The sequence below is a fragment of the Lates calcarifer genome, linkage group LG5 (assembly GCF_001640805.2).
Source record: "Lates calcarifer isolate ASB-BC8 linkage group LG5, TLL_Latcal_v3, whole genome shotgun sequence".
NCBI classification, from domain to species: domain Eukaryota; kingdom Metazoa; phylum Chordata; class Actinopteri; family Centropomidae; genus Lates; species Lates calcarifer.
The window spans coordinates 2,014,394-2,030,511 of record NC_066837.1 but is presented as its reverse complement, the minus strand read 5'-3'; the positions used below and the strand labels follow the sequence as shown (position 1 = coordinate 2,030,511).

At 41.1% G+C, this 16,118-nt stretch overlaps 1 protein-coding gene across 48 annotated transcripts in view; it reads left to right on the top strand.

Moving 5' to 3' along the window:
• LOC108883801 (polymeric immunoglobulin receptor) overlaps window positions 1–16,118 on the top strand; it is a 73,984-nt gene that overhangs the window by 43,761 nt on the left and 14,105 nt on the right. For 26 of the 48 annotated variants that reach the window (XM_051070349.1, XM_051070347.1, XM_051070345.1 and 23 more), the window contains 2 exons: window positions 613–746; window positions 864–1,420. In XM_051070349.1, coding sequence (XP_050926306.1) covers window positions 613–746; window positions 864–881 — 152 coding nt within the window. In that variant the 3' untranslated portion in view covers window positions 882–1,420. The other 22 variants (XM_051070363.1, XM_051070319.1, XM_051070364.1 and 19 more) reach the window with 12 other exon arrangements.

Below are 16,118 nucleotides of genomic sequence, written 5' to 3'. Positions count from 1 at the left end.
CTGAATTTAATACTGAATTTCCATCAGAAGAATCAGAGACAGTGAAGAAGTTTGTTCCTAAATCAGACGGATGTGATTTGAAAAAGTGTTTAAAGTGTTTGTTTCTTATTTGAAACAGTGAGAAAAGACCAAGACAACAGGACAAACACAACGACCATCGAGCCAGAGAAACCTGGTAAATGTCTCTGATTCATTCTTTACTAAAAACTGCATCTCCTCTGAGTTTGTTCTTCATCTCAACTCAACACTTTCTCATCTTCATTCAGGAGCTGAGGAGAATAAGAGGGTTGGTGCCATTGTTGGTGTTGGTCTTTTTCTCTTTGCTCTTGTCCTCATTATTCTCAGAGTCCTGGTGAAACGTAGAAATCTCAGTAAGTAACAAACCTCTGCTCTGTAACATTTTCTCATCAGTACATTGACTCCAGTGTTGTACTTCAGTACAGTTTGTAGGTAAATGTACTTGAGTATTCAGGTGTTTTTCTACCTTATACAGCTGCACATATTGTACTTTTTCCTCCACTACATTTGTCTGACAGATACAGATACTAGTTACTTTACAGATGAAGATGGTCTGAACTCAGTGACTCACAAACTGCTTTCATGTTCTCACAGGGATGAAGAAGAAGCAGGAAGCAGAGAAAACACCAAACATCTCTGAGATGGAAAAGCTGGAGACGACATCAACAGAAGGAGATGAAGAGCTGCATAGAGCTGCAGAAAACGCTTCAGGAAACTTCCTGAAAGAGGTGTAGTTGTTGTTGATGAACTGTCTGGACTGAGACATCAAAACTATTGAGGTTTTTAATTTCCAAAAAAGAGAGAAAGAAAAACAGAAGTTGTGTCTTCCGTCTGATCTGTGGCAGAGAGCATTGTCCTGCTGACAGAGGACACTGTCACCATGAACATGGTCTGCTGCAGAGTTCAGGTTGGTGGTTCGTGTCCATCTCTTCTCCAGGTAAACAACACACCTGCACCCAGCCGTCCACATGATGTAAAAGAAGATGCTCCATGGTCTCCAGACACATTATGCTAGAGTGTCACCTCAGTATTTATATGTTTACAGCAGTCAGACTGACCTCCTCACAGCTTATGATCATGTCAATCACTGGTTTCTACAACATTTGAAAATGACAGGTGAACACAGTTTTTGTATTTATGACTGAATGCAGGCACCAGTATAAATAACACTGCTTATGATGTAGTGGATCTATAACTGATGTTTGATATTCTATCTATCTATCTATCTATCTATCTATCTATCTATCTATCTATCTATCTATCTATCTATCTATTTATCCTGTCTGACAGTGAAAGATGTAATTTTCTTTGTTGTTGTTTTGTATTTGTTTGGTTTATTTATTGTTGTAAACAGGTGAGTTGTGGTTTTAATAAAGAGATTGAATCATGTGATAAACAGTTAGTGTTTGTGTCCGTTCCTTTATTCTCCACTATGATCAGATGGAGCTGCTGCTGTGTTTATGTAGTTTACCAGACTTTGTTATAACCTGACAGGAGTGCCTGCGCTCCCATTGTCCCTGCATGTCTCATTACCGTATCTTTTGAACTATATGTGCTATCGAAAAAATTCCAACAGCTAAACAGCTGGCTAATCAGGTGAGAATGAGATTGTGTGTTAGCCTCACATGCATCCCTCCTAGCACAGGTCCCTGTGGCTGACATGAGCATCAGTCTGCGAGTGCCAGGACATCTGAGTCTCATTAAAATGATGCAAGGAGCCTCGGCTCTAAAGGATTAAGAAGTCAGGGCCTAAGACCTGTGCTGTGAGAGGGTAACTGACGGACTGTGACTGACTGAGGCTGACTCACCCAAATATTCAGGAAACCTCAACTCAAAGACACTTCCTGCTTCTTTCTTCCTTTTCATCAAACACTTCCTTTTTATACAATAAATTTCCCCATTGTGGGACTAATAAAGGATTATCTTATCTTACAGACGAGAAAGGGGGACTAGATGTGTCCTGTGTTTTGGTGCTGGAAGTTCATTGTTTCCTGAACACAGGAGGTTTATCATTATTATTCCATTCTTTCTATTCTGTCCATCCATCTATCTATCTCAGGCCTGTCTGAAAAGGAACCAGTGAGGGTTTTTTAATCAAACACAGGAAAGGTGATCTGACCAGCCTGCTCTCAGTCGCTGCAGTGTGGTTTTTAGACGATGTTAGTTTTATTTGTTCCATAAAGTCAGACCATGTTGACTTCATTTTGACCTGCTGTGTGTTTATTGTGGTTTTCCTCTGTGGGGCAGTGATGAGCCACAAACACAACAATACAGACCGTGAGTTGAGTTGTTCACTGATCCTGGATCAGATTTACATTCCGAAACTTTCAGAGGATCTGTGGATTTAACACAGAAATTAAAACCTATTAATTTATCATCAGTCAGATTAATGATGTTAATGATGAGCTGCTTTAAGAACAAGACCGGGTAGAAACATAGAGCACGATAAAATGTATTTTCTTTCAAATGTATTTTCTAGATTCTCTTATTTTTGAAGTTTATTAAAATCATTGGTTTAATGAATGTTAACTCCAATATATAAACAGTTTATTTATATACACACACATAGATGTTTGATTCTGTTCGTTCATGTGGATTAGGGACTACATGCACCTCACTAAAGTTAGTGATAGTTGAGACTGGCGGAGTGATATGTTGGAAGACAGTGAGTTGATGTACCGCGCATGCGGTCAGTTGTTCCTGTTGACCAAGGAACATCGACGAAGCTTTAACCGTGTGTTTGTTTTATCTGCGGCTCGACAGTATTTGAATTAAACTTGACGCTAACAGGGACCAACGTTAAACTAGAACATGGCTGGACCGTGTGTGGACCTGTGGAGTGAGAACTGCTGGGCTGCTCACTTCACTGACGCTCGGTGGTTTCCGCCTTTAGTGTGGCCTTTACCTGAGCGCGTTCCCACGACTCGCGTTAGAGGTATGGACGCGCTTACAGATGGTTTCTCAGTTCACCAGCAGACTGAGAACTTCATCTGGATCATAGACAGTTTGAACTGGACTGATGAAGATGATGATGAGGGCGTGTTTTGTTGTCCAGGTTGTTTTATCAGTCAGTGAAGGCATCACGGGTAAGTTCAAGCTTCTTTATTGTTATTGTCAGATGAATATTCTGCTGTTGAGTTGGGGTTGCTGGCTGAAGCGTGTATGAGTGTGCGGTACGGACTGAGGCCGCTGGGTGTGCGGTAGAGAGAACAGATTTCCGTACCGAACGAATGCGGACCGAAGCTCGGCTGCTAGCAGCCGCTGTCATTGGCTGACAGTGGTGATGTCACGTTCTGTTCTCGCTGCTGTCCCGCCCCTCCGGGTACAGAGACAGAGTTGTATCAGAGTGAGGAGCTGCTCCACAGTCAGTCTGAGCTGCTCTGATGAGGTGATCATGAAGGAAACTCTCTGTGTTTTCCTGCTTATTTCATCGCTCTCTGTAGCTGTCAGCGGTGCGTTCAGGTTCCATTATTGTTATTGTCAGATGGATATTCTGCTGTTGAGTTGGGGTTGCTGGCTGAAGCGTGTATGAGTGTGCGGTACGGAGCGGGGGCTGCTGGGTGTGTGGTCGAGTTTTGACCTTTTTATTTTAATTTTGGACAAAAACAGAGAAAAATGTACAGAGGGCAACACAATAATCTGACTTTTTAAGATCGTTCTGTTCAACATTGCTGAGGTTATCAATGAGAACTCAACTCTGACAGTTCTTGGGGTACTGTGTATGAGTGTGCGGTACGGAGCAGGGGCTGCTGGGGGCTGGGTATGCCGTACGGACTGAGGCCGCTGGGTGTGCGGTAGAGAGAACAGATTTCCGTACCGAACGAATGCGGACCGAAGCTCGGCTGCTAACAGCCGCTGTCATTGGCTGACAGTGGTGATGTCACGTTCTGTTCTCGCTGCTGTCCCGCCCCTCCGGGTACAGAGACAGAGTTGTATCAGAGTGAGGAGCTGCTCCACAGTCAGTCTGAGCTGCTCTGATGAGCACATGGTTCCTCCATGATCACCTCATCAGAGCAGCTCACACTGACTGTGGAGCAGCTCCTCACTCTGATACAACTCTGTCTCTGTACCCGGAGGGGCGGGACAGCAGAAAAATCAACTCTATGTGTTTAAATGAAATAGTGTTTGTCTTCATTTAATCTGTCTGCATGTTTCCTTTGTTTCCCCAGGAACTCATCTTGTCACCTGTCAGACTGAACCAAACCAGGCAGAAGAAGGTGGTGATGTTTCACTGCAGTGTCATCTGGATCCATCAGTGGACTTGAGGAAAGAAACACTGGAGTTCACCAGAGCTGACCTCAACAGAGAAGATGACGTGGTCCATTCATACAGCGATGAAAAGGACCGCACTTATCGACAGATGGATCAGTACAGAGACAGGACGACTCTGATCCATGAAGATCTGATTAGAGGAATCATCAGTCTGAACATCTCCTCATTGACCCTGACAGACAGTGGACTGTACACATGTTACGTCCCAGACCTGGAAGCCAGTTGTACCATAACTCTTACTGTTGGTGAGTCTGCTGAATTTAATACTGAATTTCCATCAGAAGAATCAGAGACAGTGAAGAAGTTTGTTCCTAAATCAGACGGATGTGATTTGAAAAAGTGTTTAAAGTGTTTGTTTCTTATTTGAAACAGTGAAAAAAGACCAAGATAACAGGACAAACACAACGACCATCGAGTCAGAGAAACCAGGTAAATGTCTCTGATTCATTCTTTACTAAAAACTGCATCTCCTCTGAGTTTGTTCTTCATCTCAACTCAACACTTTCTCATCTTCATTCAGGAACTGAGAAGATGAATGTTGGTGCCATTGTTGGTGGTGTTCATGGTGCTCTCATTGGTCTTGGTCTCATTCTTATCGGAGTCCTGGTGAAACTTGGAATAATCAGTAAGTAACAAACTTCATTTTATCATCAGTACATTGACTCCAGTGTTGTGAACCACAGCAGTTTTAACAGAAACTTCCTCTCTGACAGAGAACAGGTGTGGAACAGACCAGCAGGTGGCAGCAGACAGATCTCAGACAGAGGAGTTGAACCCTGCAGGAAACGGTTTGATAAACGTGATCTCAGAGGCATAGAGGTGGTAGATGATGGACGACCATTTATTACCTGAGATCAGAAACCACAGGTGTGATTGTGGGGGGGGGCATCCTTCATGGTCAGACATATAAATTGTGAAACAGCTACCTTAAATAAGGACTGTGGTGATGTAAAGATAACTAGAGACTGACACTAATGAACTGTTTGTAGTTCAGTGTCATTCATCCTCAGACATCATTAGACCAACAGCTGCTGCCGTCCATCATGATGTTGACTGCTCAGGGATTTTTTTTTTTTTTTACCTCTGAATGTAAAATATATATATATATATTTAAGGGAAAACAATAATATATAATAATAATATATTTTTTTATATTGTATATATTCATGAAATGAATCCAGTGTCACCAGCTGATTGGACTCTGTCTCTAATGTGGTCACACTGTTTTAGTTTCTGTTTAAGTTGTTGGTTTGTTTTTGTGTTTGTTTGTGTCTCAGTGTTTCTGATGCTGTACTGTTTACAGATACAGGGAGGATTTAAACTGTGAGTCTTTGATGGAGAGATGATCTCCCACTGTGTTTGTTTTACCGTATGATGAAGTCTTCCTTCTTCATTTTTTATGGTTTTGTCTGCTCTGTTTCGTTTAGTAAATAAAGTTTTAATAATACTGCCATTGTCGTTGTTTATTTGTATTTTGTTGGAGTCGGTTTCTCAAAATCTGGGGTTTTCATCTGGCGTTTTTGTCGCCCCCTGGTGGTCAAACGATGTACTGCACTGTCGGCGGTCTCTGGCCATGTGTTCAATGATGCGGTTTCACTGTGGGAAAAGCAGCTTCTTAAACCACAATAAGAAAAATCAGATCCAAGTCCAGACCTGATAGACTGACAGAGATTTATCAAACAGTATACAGAGTTCACAAGGACTAAATGAAGAATATAGAAATCGTCCTACAATACAGACACGTGAGAAAACACTTTAGTGATAAACAAATCAGTAAAGAACAAAGAAAGATTCAGTTTTCATATCCAGGTTAAGGCTTGGAGGAGGCTCTGATTGGAAAACACCTGGATGAAACTGATGGAATATTTACACAATATTGGATCAAACTGTCAAGAAACATCCAGATTAATGTCAGGACCTGAAGGTTTCCATCAGAAAACTGTGCTGTACCGAGGTGGTGAGTGGTTTTACTGTCCGGGCTGATCGGTGTGTAAATAACTGTCAGAGCGCAGCATTAATAAAGATCAGTAGGGGGCAGCATTGCGTCAGTGCAGCGTCTAATCTGCCCAACCGGAAGAAGAAGAAGAAGAAGAAAAGGAGGAAGCGGCAGAATTTGAGCGATTTAACCTCCACCTACGATAGAACTGAAACTTTCTCCACTTTCGGTGTCAGACCAGGTAAAACAAACAAATTTACTCGTTCGTTTTACAAAAATAAACGTGGTTTGTTCCTGGACACCACGATTGTCCACCAGTGAAGCAGACAGGCTGAAAACTATGTAGTTTGTGACTCAGATCCTGGCGACCTGTTCCTCTGTTTGCACTAAAGACCACAATCCACCAGACACAGTGAATGATCTTAATGTGTTCAGGTGTTAGATGTGATCTGTAAGGACTCTGTGGATCAGTACAGAGACAAGACGACTCTCAAGATCTGATCAGAGGAATCATCAGTCTGAACATCTCCTCATTGACCCTGACAGACAGTGGACTGTACACATGTTACGTCCCAGGACTAGCAGACAGTTGTACCATAACTCTTACTGTTGGTGAGTCTGCTGAATATAATACTGAATTTCCATCAGAAGAATCAGAGACAGTGAAGAAGTTTGTTCCTAAATCAGACGGATGTGATTTGAAAAAGTGTTTAAAGTGTTTGTTTCTTATTTGAAACAGTGAGAAAGAAAGATGAGTTCACAACAACGAGACCTCCAGTGACAGAAAACACTGAGCCAGAGAAACCTGGTAAATGTCTCTGATTCATTCTTGACTAAAAACTGCATCTCCTCTGAGTTTGTTCTTCATCTCAACTCAACACTTTCTCATCTTCATTCAGGAGCTGAGGAGATGATGAAGGTCGCTGTCATTGTTCTCAGTGTTATTGTTGCTCTCATTGGTCTTGGTCTGATTCTCAGAGTCCTGGTGAAACGTAGAAATCTCTGTAAGTAACAAACCTCTGCTCTGTAACATTTTCTCATCAGTACATTGACTCCAGTGTTGTACTTCAGTACAGTTTGTAGGTAAATGTACTTGAGTATTCAGGTGTTTTTCTACCTTATACAGCTGCACATATTGTACTTTTTCCTCCACTACATTTGTCTGACAGATACAGATACTAGTTACTTTACAGATGAAGATGGTCTGAACTCAGTGACTCACAAACTGCTTTCATGTTCTCACAGGGATGAAGAAGAAGCAGGAAGCAGAGAAAACACCAAACATCTCTGAGATGGAAAAGCTGGAGACGACATCAACAGAAGGAGATGAAGAGCTGCAGAAAACGCTTCAGGAAACTTCCTGAAAGAGGTGTAGTTGTTGAACTGGCTGGACTGAGACATCAAAACCATCAAGGTTTTTTTTTTTAAAGCATTATGGTTCTCAGCAGTTTGAGCCACAGTAAGTCTTCAGCTCAGCCTTCACTCCACATGTGCATCTGTCTGTTTACATTCGTAACTTTCTTCTTCTCTGTTACTAAAGTTTAAGTGGATTTCTGTTGGTTATTTATGTAGTTTACCAGAATCAAAATGGATTTTATAAAAACCAGGGCAGCCAGGTGTCAGTCAGTTTGGGTTTTAGACGTTTTTACTTCATTATTATAATCAAACACAGGTTATTAGTTTAGATGTGTAGTTACTGCATTCAGCCTGTAGGTGGCAGTGATGAGACACAGAACAACAACAGAGACTGTGGGTTATTCACTGATCACAGGGTTGGTGGTTTGATCCCCAGCTGCTGAAGTGTCCTTGAACCCACAGTTTCCTCACTTGTGAGTCTCTCAGGATAAAATGGTTGAATGTAAACGTGTCTCTGTCAGATTAATGTGTCTGTTTTCCACTGATCTCAGGTTTTCTAACTTAAAAACAGCTGGAAGCTTTATTTCCTCTGCTGTGTGGACGGTGGATTTTACAGTGTTTCCTCTTTGATGTATTTTGTCCTTCATGCTGCACTTTAACACTGTCCTTTAAACTCTAATGTATAAATCATCATATGATGTTAAATGATGAAATGACTTGGACCAGCTTCAGTGTTTTTCAGTGTGTATCTGACTCAGAGATAAACTTGGTGGTTCGTTGGTCAGAACAAAGGAACAAGACAAACACTGTGTCTCTTGTGAGGTGACATTTGGAGATCATGTATCTGACAGAGCAATATTTACCACAAACCACACTGTCTGAGTGAATTGTGTATGTGGGTGGTTCTCTGTTGACTCTGCGTAAAAGTTCAGGAAGTGAGAGGAGGAGACAGTAGACTTGTAAGAGTTGTAGTAAGAAGTCAATCTGAGCTGCTCTGATGAGAAGATCATAGAGGAAACTCTCTGTATTTTCCCGCTCTCTGTAGCTGTCAGTGGTGAGTTCACGATCATTTATTGTTCTATTTTGTTCACTCAGAGATTTTCTGACAGTAAAAGTTGCTGCTGGAGGTGTTACAGTTCACACTTTTCTCTGACTGATTTTCAGTTTGCTGCTGCGTTGTGTTTCACATTTGATTGTTCATTGACAGACGAGACAAATAAGTTAATGTACAAATACAGAGTAGATATTATTATTATTATTGTTGTTGTTGTTGTTGTTGTTGTTGTTGTTGTTGTTTGTTTTCATGAAGGGAACTGGTTTTGTTCTTAGACAAGATGTTGGACAATGGATTTAGTTTTTACTGAAGTTCCAGAGAGACTGAGAGAAACAGACATGGAGGAGGAAATATATATCCAGTGATACTGTTTCATTGTTTCAGTGTTAGACCACTGTGTCAGCCTGTTGGTTTATTCATTGTTTTCAGTGTTTTACTCTGTGAGATCTGGGAAACTGATGCGTTCACACTGTCAGAGCGAACATGATGTCTGTGGATGAGAACAGAGGCATGAAAACTATACAAAGTCTGAACACGGTCAGTTCACTTTATAAACAGCAGTAAAGTGAAATGATGTTAATGTGGAGGTTAAAGCATAAACAGCGTCTTTATGATCAGCTCTGTGTAGAGTTTAACTCAGAGACTGAATCTGATATTTAGAAACCTCACGCTGCAACATTTTAGTTTTTAAAGCTTCATTTGACAACATTCATGTTACATATGTGTAATAATAAAAAGGGAAGTAAAGCCAACAGATGGTGGAACATTTAAATCTCAACTTTAAACTGAGATGATGAACAACAGGAAGTAAGTGAGACTGAGGTTTAACCAACAGAGACAGGAAACACAGTGTTTGTTTGAACAGAGGAAAGTGAACCAGGAGAACTCTTGTGTTTCTGTCTCTGTTAGAAAGTTCTCGTATTGATTTAGTTTATTTTATATCAACAACAGCAGTGAGTTCACATCAGGACACACTGAGTCTGAAAGAGGAAGCTGCTTGTGTTGAGTCTGATGAAACATTAGTGACTGAACCTTCACTCATCTGTTGATACTCAAACTGACTTCATACCAGCAACATCACATAAAACCGACACCTTCTAAAGGGGGTTTTCACTTGCGCCATCTTTTTCTCTCTTCCTGTCTGTGTGAAGATCTTGTTAGTTCAACCACCTGCTCTCCTCCCCTCCTCTAAGATGCTAACAGAACTGAAACTGAAGCCAGTGACATCAAAAGAAACATAAAAACCTGTCAGTGAAAGCTCAGATTGGATGAAATCATCAGCAGCTGATCATTGAAAACTCCTCATAAAGATATTATCATAGAGTCAGATTACAGTAGAGTGAGGTTAGAATGTTTGATGTCTGTGTTTTATTCTTCAGTTAGATTCCTGCTCTGCTGGTCTTTATTCTCAGCCACTGAAACCATCTGTTTCTGTCCTGACTCCTTCATCCTGCTCTCTGAGTGGTTTGACCTGCTCCTCCCTCTCCCTCTCTGTCTCTCTGCAGGAACACTTGTAGTGAATGTGGCACAGACCTTCTATCAGGCAGAGGAGAACCACCACATCACACTGGAATGGACCTTCACACCCAAAACTCTCAGCTCCTCCAACATTTATATCCTCTGTGAACTGTTGACTGATCAGAAAGTCTCAAAAGTCCTGTTTCAGCTCCATGAGGGTGTTGAGGTCTCAAAGTCTCAGGATGAACAGTTTTCAGGACAAGTCCAGTTTGACAAAGACGTCCTCAGAGAAGGACGACTCAGACTTCATGCGTCCAGACTCAGGACTGAGGACTCAGGTCTGTACCTGTGTGACGTCAAAACAGAGTCCGGTTCAAGCTCTGACAAGTGTCGACTCAGCGTCACTGGTGAGTTGATTGAGTAGAACTCAGTAGAAAACCCTTGTTATGGAGGGTTGTCAGAGACTTTACTGCTGAACTAGACCTGATGGAGTGTGGCTGCTCAGCACTCTATTTACTGAGATGAACATTTAGAAGTCCAACATGTAAACCTGAGCAGAGGAATCATCACACAGGCTGAATTTAATACTGAATTTCCATCAGAAGAATCAGAGACAGTGAAGAAGTTTGTTCCTAAATCAGATGGATGTGATTTGAAAAAGTGTTTAAAGTGTTTGTTTCTTATTTGAAGCAGTGAGAAAGAAAGATGAGTTCACAACAACGAGACCTCCAGTGACAGAAAACACTGAGCCAGAGAAACCTGGTAAATGTCTCTGATTCATTCTTGACTAAAAACTGCATCTCCTCTGAGTTTGTTCTTCATCTCAACACTTTCTCATCTTCATTCAGGAGCTGAGAAGATGAATGTTGGTGCCATTGTTGGTGGTGTCCTTGGTCTCATTTTTTTTGGTGTTGTTGGTGCTCTTCTTGTCTTCATTATTATCATAGACCTGGTGAAACGTAGAAATCTCTGTAAGTAACAAACTTGTGCTCTGTAACATTTTCTCATCAGTACATTGACTCCAGTGTTGTACTTCAGTACAGTTTGTAGGTAAATGTACTTGAGTATTCAGGTGTTTTTCTACCTTATACAGCTGCACATATTGTACTTTTTCCTCCACTACATTTGTCTGACAGATACAGATACTAGTTACTTTACAGATGAAGATGGTCTGAACTCAGTGACTCACAAACTGCTTTCATGTTCTCACAGGGATGAAGAAGAAGCAGGAAGCAGAGAAAACACCAAACATCTCTGAGATGGAAAAGCTGGAGACGACATCAACAGAAGGAGATGAAGAGCTGCAGAAAACGCTTCAGGAAACTTCCTGAAAGAGGTGTCATGGTGAACTGGACTGAGACATCAAAACCATCAAGGTTTTTTTTTTTTTAAAGCATTATGGTTCTCAGCAGTTTGAGCCACAGTAAGTCTTCAGCTCAGCCTTCACTCCACATGTGCATCTGTCTGTTTACATTTGTAACTTTCTTCTTCTCTGTTACTAAAGTTTAAGTGGATTTCTGTTGGTTATTTATGTAGTTTACCAGAATCAAAATGGATTTTATAAAAAACCAGGGCAGCCAGGTGTCAGTCAGTTTGGTTTTTAGACGTTTTTACTTCATTATTATAATCAAACACAGGTTATTAGTTTAGATGTGTAGTTACTGCATTCAGCCTGTAGGTGGCAGTGATGAGACACAGAACAACAACAGAGACTGTGGGTTATTCACTGATCACAGGGTTGGTGGTTTGATGCCCAGCTGCTGAAGTGTCCTTGAACCCACAGTTTCCTCACTTGTGAGTCTCTCAGGATAAAATGGTTGAATGTAAATGTGTCTCTGTCAGATTAATGTGTCTCTTTGTTTTCCACTGATCTCAGGTTTTCTAACTTAAAAACAGCTGGAAGCTTTATTTCCTCTGCTGTGTGGACGGTGGATTTTACAGTGTTTCCTCTTTGATGTATTTTGTCCTTCATGCTGCACTTTAACACTGTCCTTTAAACTCTAATGTATAAGTCATCATATGATGTTAAATGATGAAATGACTTCCAGCTTCAGTGTTTTTCAGTGTGTATCTGACTCAGAGATAAACTTGGTGGTTCGTTAGTCAGAACAAAGGAACAAGACAAACACTGTGTCTCTTGTGAGGTGACATTTGGAGATCATGTATCTGACAGAGCAATATTTACCACAAACCACACTGTCTGAGTGAATTGTGTATGTGGGTGGTTCTCTGTTGACTCTGTGTAAAAGTTCAGGAAGTGAGAGGAGGAGACAGTAGACTTGTAAGAGTTGTAGTAAGAAGTCAATCTGAGCTGCTCTGATGAGAAGATCATAGAGGAAACTCTCTGTATTTTCCCGCTCTCTGTAGCTGTCAGTGGTGAGTTCACGATCATTTATTGTTCTATTTTGTTCACTCAGAGATTTTCTGACAGTAAAAGTTGCTGCTGGAGGTGTTACAGTTCACACTTTTCTCTGACTGATTTTCAGTTTGCTGCTGCGTTGTGTTTCACATTTGATTGTTCATTGACAGACGAGACAAATAAGTTAATGTACAAATACAGAGTAGATATTATTATTATTATTGTTGTTGTTGTTGTTGTTGTTGTTGTTTGTTTTCATGAAGGGAACTGGTTTTGTTCTTAGACAAGATGTTGGACAATGGATTTAGTTTTTACTGAAGTTCCAGAGAGACTGAGAGAAACAGACATGGAGGAGGAAATATATATCCAGTGATACTGTTTCATTGTTTCAGTGTTAGACCACTGTGTCAGCCTGTTGGTTTATTCATTGTTTTCAGTGTTTTACTCTGTGAGATCTGGGAAACTGATGCGTTCACACTGTCAGAGCGAACATGATGTCTGTGGATGAGAACAGAGGCATGAAAACTATACAAAGTCTGAACACGGTCAGTTCACTTTATAAACAGCAGTAAAGTGAAATGATGTTAATGTGGAGGTTAAAGCATAAACAGCGTCTTTATGATCAGCTCCGTGTAGAGTTTAACTCAGAGACTGAATCTGATATTTAGAAACCTCACGCTGGAACATTTTAGTTTTTAAAGCTTCATTTGACAACATTCATAATAAAGCCAACGGATGGTGGATGCGCCATATTTTTCTCTCTTCCTGTCTGTGTGTAGACATCTTGTTAGTTCACCCCCCCCCCCCCCCCCCCCCCAATCTCTGAAACAGTAAAAAAAATAAATAAAAAAAAAATAAATTAAAAAAAACACTGACACCATCAAAAAACAGTGAGAGTCAGTGAAAGCTCAGACTGGATGAAATCATCAGCAGCTGATCATTGAAAACTCCTCATAAAGATATTATCATAGAGTCAGATTACAGTAGAGTGAGGTTAGAATGTTTGATGTCTGTGTTTTATTCTTCAGTTAGATTCCTGCTCTGCTGGTCTTTATTCTCAGTCACTGAAACCATCTGTTTCTGTCCTGACTCCTTCATCCTGCTCTCTGAGTGGTTTGACCTGCTCCTCCCTCTCCCTCTCTGTCTCTCTGCAGGAACACTTGTAGTGAATGTGGCACAGACCTTCTATCAGGCAGAGGAGAACCACCACATCACACTGGAATGGACCTTCACACCCAAAACTCTCAGCTCCTCCAACATTTATATCTTCTGTCAACAGATAACTGATCAGAAAGTCTCAGTCCTGTTTCATCTCCATGAGGGTGTTGAGGTCTCAGAGTCTCAGGATGAACAGTTTTCAGGACGAGTCCAGTTTGACAAAGACGTCCTCAGAGAAGGACGACTCAGACTTCATGTGTCCAGACTCAGGACTGAGGACTCAGGTCTGTACCTGTGTGACGTCAAAACAGAGTCCGGTTCAAGCTCTGACAAGTGTCGACTCAACGTCACTGGTGAGTTGATTGAGTAGAACTCAGTAGAAAACCCTTGTTATGGAGGGTTGTCAGAGACTTTACTGCTGAACTAGACCTGATGGAGTGTGGCTGCTCAGCACTCTATTTACTGAGATGAACATTTAGAAGTCCAACATGTAAACCTGAGCAGAGGAATCATCACACAGGCTGAACTTAATACTGAATTTCCATCAGAAGAATCAGAGACAGTGAAGAAGTTTGTTCCTAAATCAGACGGATGTGATTTGAAAAAGTGTTTAAAGTGTTTGTTTCTTATTTGAAACAGTGAGAAAGAAAGATGAGTTCACAACAACGAGACCTCCAGTGACAGAAAACACTGAGCCAGAGAAACCAGGTAAATGTCTCTGATTCATTCTTGACTAAAAACTGCATCTCCTCTGAGTTTGTTCTTCATCTCAACACTTTCTCATCTTCATTCAGGAGCTGAGAAGATGAAGGTCACTGTCATTGTTGGTGGTGTTCTCACTGTTGTTGCTCTTATTCTTGTCCTCATTATTCTCAGAGTCCTGGTGAAACGTAGAAATCTCTGTAAGTAACAAACTTTCAATTAAATTCAATTTTATTTATATAGCACCAAATCAAGGCACTTTTCATATAGAGCAGGTCTAGACCGTACTATTTAAAATAGTTATTAACAGAGAGAGACCCAACAAATCCCACCATGAGCAGCACTAGGCGACTGTGGAGAGAAAAACTTCCTTTAAGAGACAGAAACCTCAGGCAGAACCGGACTCAGGTTGGGCAGTCATCTGCCTTGACCTGTTGGGTTAAGGACAGGGGGGGGGCAGCTCAGTGCATCATGGGAGATTTCCCGGCAGTCTAGGCCTATAGCAGCATAACTAAGGGATGGTTCAAGCCTGAGCCAACCCTAACTATAAGCTTTATCAAAGAGGAAAGTTTTAAGCCTACTCTTAAAGGTACAGAGGGTGTTTCTGCCTCCCAGACCCAAACTGGGAGCAGGTTCCACAGTAGAGGAGCCTGATAGCTGAAGGCTCTGCCTCCCATTCTACTCTTGGAAACTCTGGGAACCACCAGTAAACCAGCATTCTGGGAGAACAGGGTTCTAGTGGGATTGTAAGGGACTATGAGATCTTTAAGGTAAGATGGAGTCTGACCATTAAGGCCTTTGTAAGTGAGGAGGAGGATTTTGAATTGATAATAATGAATTACAGTAGTCCAGCCTGGATGTAACAAATGCATGGACTAGTTTTTCTGCATCTTTTTGAGACAGAAAATGTCTAATTTTGGAGATGTTACGCAGATGAAAAAAGGCAGTCCTAGAAGTTTGTTTTATGTGTGAGTTAAAGGACATATCCTGATCAAAGATGACTCCCAGATTCTTTACAGTGGAGCTGGGAGCCAGGACAATGCCGTCTAGTGGAGCTACATCATTAGAAAATTTGTTTCTGACATGTTCAGGACCAATTATAATGACTTCAGTTGAAGTTGCTTGTCATCCAGATTTTAATGTCCCTAAGACAAACCTGGAGTTTGGCTAGATGATTGGTTTCATCAGGCTCCATTGACAGATAAAGCTGTGTATCATCTGCATAACAATGGAAATTTATGGAGTGTTTCCTGATAATATTGCCCAAGGGAAGCATATATAGTTGTTAACATGTACAAACTGAAGCCTATCAGATAGATAGGACTTAAACCAGTTTAGTGCAGTTCCTTTAATGCCAATAAAGTGCTCCAGTCTCTGTAAAAGGATGTGATGGTCAATCGTATCAAAAGCAGCATCAACTTGTGCTCTGTAACATTTTCTCATCAGTACATTGACTCCAGTGTTGTACTTCAGTACAGTTTGTAGGTAAATGTACTTGAGTATTCAGGTGTTTTTCTACCTTATACAGCTGCACATATTGTACTTTTTCCTCCACTACATTTGTCTGACAGATACAGATACTAGTTACTTTACAGATGAAGATGGTCTGAACTCAGTGACTCACAAACTGCTTTCATGTTCTCACAGGGATGAAGAAGAAGCAGGAAGCAGAGAAAACACCAAACATCTCTGAGATGGAAAAGCTGGAGATCCTGTCAACTGACGGAGATGAAGAGCTGCAGAAAATGATTCTGGAAACTTCCTGAAAGAGGTGTAGTTGGTGAACTGGCTGGGCTGAGGTATCA